The sequence below is a fragment of the Myotis lucifugus genome, unplaced genomic scaffold (assembly GCF_000147115.1).
Source record: "Myotis lucifugus unplaced genomic scaffold, Myoluc2.0 scaffold_332, whole genome shotgun sequence".
NCBI classification, from domain to species: domain Eukaryota; kingdom Metazoa; phylum Chordata; class Mammalia; order Chiroptera; family Vespertilionidae; genus Myotis; species Myotis lucifugus.
Genome location: NW_005871380.1, coordinates 154,378 through 158,548, shown reverse-complemented (window position 1 = coordinate 158,548; position 4,171 = coordinate 154,378). Strand labels below are relative to the sequence as shown.

General features: G+C 53.0%; 2 protein-coding genes across 2 annotated transcripts in view; one reads left to right on the top strand and one right to left on the bottom strand.

The window, feature by feature from the left end:
• The window catches only part of CRAMP1 (cramped chromatin regulator homolog 1), a 65,123-nt gene extending 65,002 nt beyond the window's left edge, over positions 1-121 (bottom strand). The window contains 1 exon segment of the mRNA XM_023764475.1: positions 106-121. Coding sequence (XP_023620243.1) covers positions 106-121 — 16 coding nt within the window.
• A 3,713-nt stretch (positions 122-3,834) lies between these two features.
• IFT140 (intraflagellar transport 140) overlaps positions 3,835-4,171 on the top strand; it is an 89,509-nt gene continuing 89,172 nt past the window's right edge. The window contains exon 1 of the mRNA XM_006100869.3: positions 3,835-3,914. The gene's annotated coding sequence lies outside the window, so the exon portion shown is untranslated. The remainder of the gene's footprint in view (positions 3,915-4,171) is intronic.

Below are 4,171 nucleotides of genomic sequence, written 5' to 3'. Positions count from 1 at the left end.
CCCTTTGGGGTGGAAAAAGGGATTCCGGGGGTCCCCCGTCCGGGTTTTGAAGGTTTTGGGTTTCCGGGGTTCTAAGGTTCCGGGCCGGGAACCTCTTTCCCCAACGGGGCCGCGGCTTCATGCCAGCGAGGCGAGAAGCCTGCGCGTCGGGCCTCGCTCCCCGGGCTGCTTGGGCCGGATGGGCTTCAGTGCCTACCTCCCCACCCCCACACCCGAACCCTCCCGACCCCCCAAACGCGCGTGGCACCTGGCCCCGCGCACCTGCCCCCCACGCCAGCCCCCAAAGTTGGCCCTGGAGCGGGAGCGAGGGGCCGGGATCCACCCCGGCAGGGGAGAGGTGCGGGCTCGCCAGTGTGCACAGGGAACTCCATAGTGGCCCGGCGGCCCGTCCGCCTGCTTATTTTTAAACAGACATAAAGAATAATAAGCTCAGGGTTTCTGGGAATCATGCTTCCCAGGGTGGGAGATGTGTGCTGCTGCGGGGATTTAGGAATTTAAAATGGTTTTTTTTGCAACAAAGAAGCCTGTTGCATGGAACACGTTGGAGCCACCCGTGAAAGGGATGGCACGGTATGTCCAGGTCCAAATGCAAGAATGGGTAGAAGACAATGGTGTTAAAACTCTTGGCAACCATTAATGAAATTCTTGCATTAACGTTGTTACCCACTGCTGTGTGAAATGTCGACAACAATAAAATGCGAAGACTCTAAAAAAGCAACCCAGAAGACAGACACACTCAAAAATACACGGAGAGAATCTGGTCCCTACAACCATTATAAGCTGGGAAATAATGTGTGCTTGCGATGAAGCAAGAAAGATAATCAGATTCCTCAACAGGTGTCGATGCGATGCCCAAACTGTGTTGGACAAACGGAACACAACTGCTAAGGACAGGAACATTCTCCATTTAAAAGGAAACAAGAACAAGGCATCGAGGTCAACAACAAAATACAGGAACAGGGGCAAGGACCTCTGAGGGAAAGGTTTGGAAATGAGTAAAAATCAGAGTAATACCTACTACTGCTCTGATGTCTTCTGTCACAGAATGATCTCTAAACAGCTTTCACCTGTTGTAAGTGATCTTATAAATCATTTGAATTCTTGCTGGTTAAAAAAAACAACACACAAAGCAAAACACCCTGCCAACGAATAGAACGACACAAGACAAACAGCCAAACTTAAAGCATTTCATTGTACAGGGCTTCTCAGTATTCATTTCTCAACCTATCTATTTATACTTAAGGAATCTGAAAGTATCCAGAAGGGCCTTTCCCTGGTGTATAATGTGGAGAATCCTACTTCCCAGGGGCCTTTCATCCCAAAGCCACCCACAGCCAACCCAGGGCTCAGGCACGGCATAGACCAACCACAACAAAATAAACTTGCCTGTTTGCCAGGTTGAATGTTAGACACTACACTGAGCACAGAAGGACAGGGCGCTTTTCAGAATTTAAAGGATACTGACACATTCCTGAGGTTTCCCCTATGGCTAAAGGAAAACAGGAGGATGATAACCTTTAAAGGAAAACCTCCATTACTTCCTGAACGTGCACAGAGATGGAATGGCCTCAAGCCCAATCTCGGCTCGACGCCTTTTTGTCACGTTTCTGGAAGGAAAAAGCAAAGCCCTCCCTTCTCTAGCCGATTTCTGGCTGCACACAAAGCGCACCGTCAAGGCAACACTTCTCGGCCCGGACTCCCCGGAGCCGTTCCGACAAAGCACCGCGTGCGTAACTACGGCAGCAAGGGAGCAGGCCGCTCCTCCGCAGCCCCCACCTAAGCAGGGAGCCCGGTATCGCCATGACAGCCGGTCGAGGCGGCCTATCCCTTTCGAGCCCCAGCCTCCGGTCACCTTGTTCATCAATGCCCCGCAGCAGCCTGGCTTCCCGGGCCCTCCGGGGGCCTCCCGGGTGCCCGCAGATCCGGCCGGGCCGGGCAGCCCCGGTCCCCGACTGCAGCAAGACCGCTACGCCGGGGTGGTGCACCAGCTTCGGAAACAGTCCACCAGCAACGCCTGCCCCGGCACGTCCTCTCCGCGGCCGGGGTGCGGCTGACTGGGCTGCGGGAGCCAAGGCTACCGCCGCTCAGCCTCCCGTAGACCCGGCCAGCCGCGCACAGCAGCAGTTCCGGCTACGGCGGCCGAAGGAGACCGCAAGGGCGGAGCGCGGGGCGGGACAAAGGCGGCGGGCGCTCGGAGAGAGGAGGGGCGAAGCGCGCGGGGACGAGCCCGTCCGGAGTTTTCAGCGAGCGCGCCCCCCTAAGGGCGCTCCCATTGGCCATCTGTGGGCGCGGTTGCTTGCACGCACGACGCGGGGCGGGGGCGAGAGGGTGTTGTCTGCGACGCGGGTAATGTTGTGACGCCGCCTTGCGGCTTTGCAGGCTGTGCGTCTCTTCGGATTGGTCGGGCGACAGCCAATAGAATCAGTGCCTGGCTGTGATTGGTTAAGGCCGTATGACGGATGCGTGAGAAGAAAACGCCGCCTCAGCTCCGAGTGTTGAATCCCGCGCGAAACAAGTGTGGAAGTGCAACCGAGGCGGATAAATACACCCTTTATTGGGTTGGGTGTGTGCTTTTAAACTTTTTTTGGCAAGCACATAGTGCTGGGCACTTAGGCCCTTTTTCTTCATTAGGGAAATAAAGGAGTGTTTTTAAAATTCTAGTGTTTATGGGTGGGATAAGAGTAATGATGTTGAAGGATAAACTTGTAGGGAGTAGTAAATAAGCGATAGAGATCAAATGCACAGTATAATAAATATAATATTGTACTACAATTACTGTGATAAATAAGCTATGTGGGCAATCATTACAATATCTAAGTGCATCAAAACAACATCTCTATATACCTTAAATTTACACAAATTTATTCCTTAAAAATTCTGAGGTGGTGGCGGAGATGGAGGGAGACATAGAGGGGATAAATTGTGGTGAAGGGACACTTGGGGTGGTGAACACACAATACAGTGCACAGATGTGTTGTAGAATTGTGCACCTGAAACCTGTATAGTTTTGTTAACCAGTGTCACCCCAATATATTCAATAAAAAGGGAAAAATAAAAAATAGCCAAAATGTTCATAAGGCACCTAAGTAGACACACAAGAAAAATATTCTGTATATGAAAGTGAGTTTTTAAAAAATATAAACTTCGGAGTCTTCCTTGGAGACGCCTATCCCATCTCATCCAGTGGTATCTACACTTTTTTTTTCATTTGTTTAACAATGGATCTTTTTGCCCTAATAACTATTTTTTTAATGACATGACATTGCTTTGTTTTTCAAACCATAGTCCCCCAAAGCACTGAATGCACGTGATAAATTAATAACTTCAAGGAAGTATGTCGAGTCAATTGGCTTTTCTCAGGAATATTCTTGAACCACCTCTTAAGATCAGACAAAGCAGAACCTAGAAACGGTCTGGGGTCCCGAAGACCCAGCAATAAGATTAACAAGAGAGCGCTCTTAAAGAAGATGGCGTTCCGTTTCTCCCCGACAGTCTCAGTTGCCTTCCTCCACCTTCTGACAGACCTAAGCGGTTGAAAAGGTGTAACTACAGGAGCGAATCCCAACAGGTTTTGTACCGCCATCACCCCTAGAAGAATTTCGCCAGCTCCCTTCTCTGCGCAGGATGGCATACCCTGGTCTCTTGGCCCCACTTTCCGAGCCAGCGTTGTTGATTCCCGACCGTGGCTGGGATGGGGGGGAAACTGCCCGGTAAGACCGTGGAGCTCGCCGCCCGCGGGAACCCGCTTGGCAATCTAACCCTCCGCACGAACGTTCCCGATCATTTTCGGTTCTTTCCGGCCTCTCGTGGCGTTTCGGGCGGCCTCGGCCTCCTAGTCACTCACTTCGGCTGTTTCCGCGTTCCACGAGCAGCCGTTGTCCTAGCAACGCGCGGCGGCGCCGGGGCCGGGAGAGGTGAGAGCGGTCCAAGGGAGCTGGGGTCGAGGAAGTGAGGGATCAGGGGGCCGGGAGCCCCGAGGCGGGCGACGAAGAAGCGGGACCGGGGACGGACTCGGGTGGTGTCGGGGGTGCGGGCCGGGAGAGGCGACGACAGGCGAGCAGTCCGGGTCCATCGCCATCCCAAGTTGTTTCGTCGAAATCGGTCTCGCGGATCTCCGCGCCCCAGGCGGCAAGATCAGACTAGGGGCTTATGGCCCCTCAGTCGCAGTCCA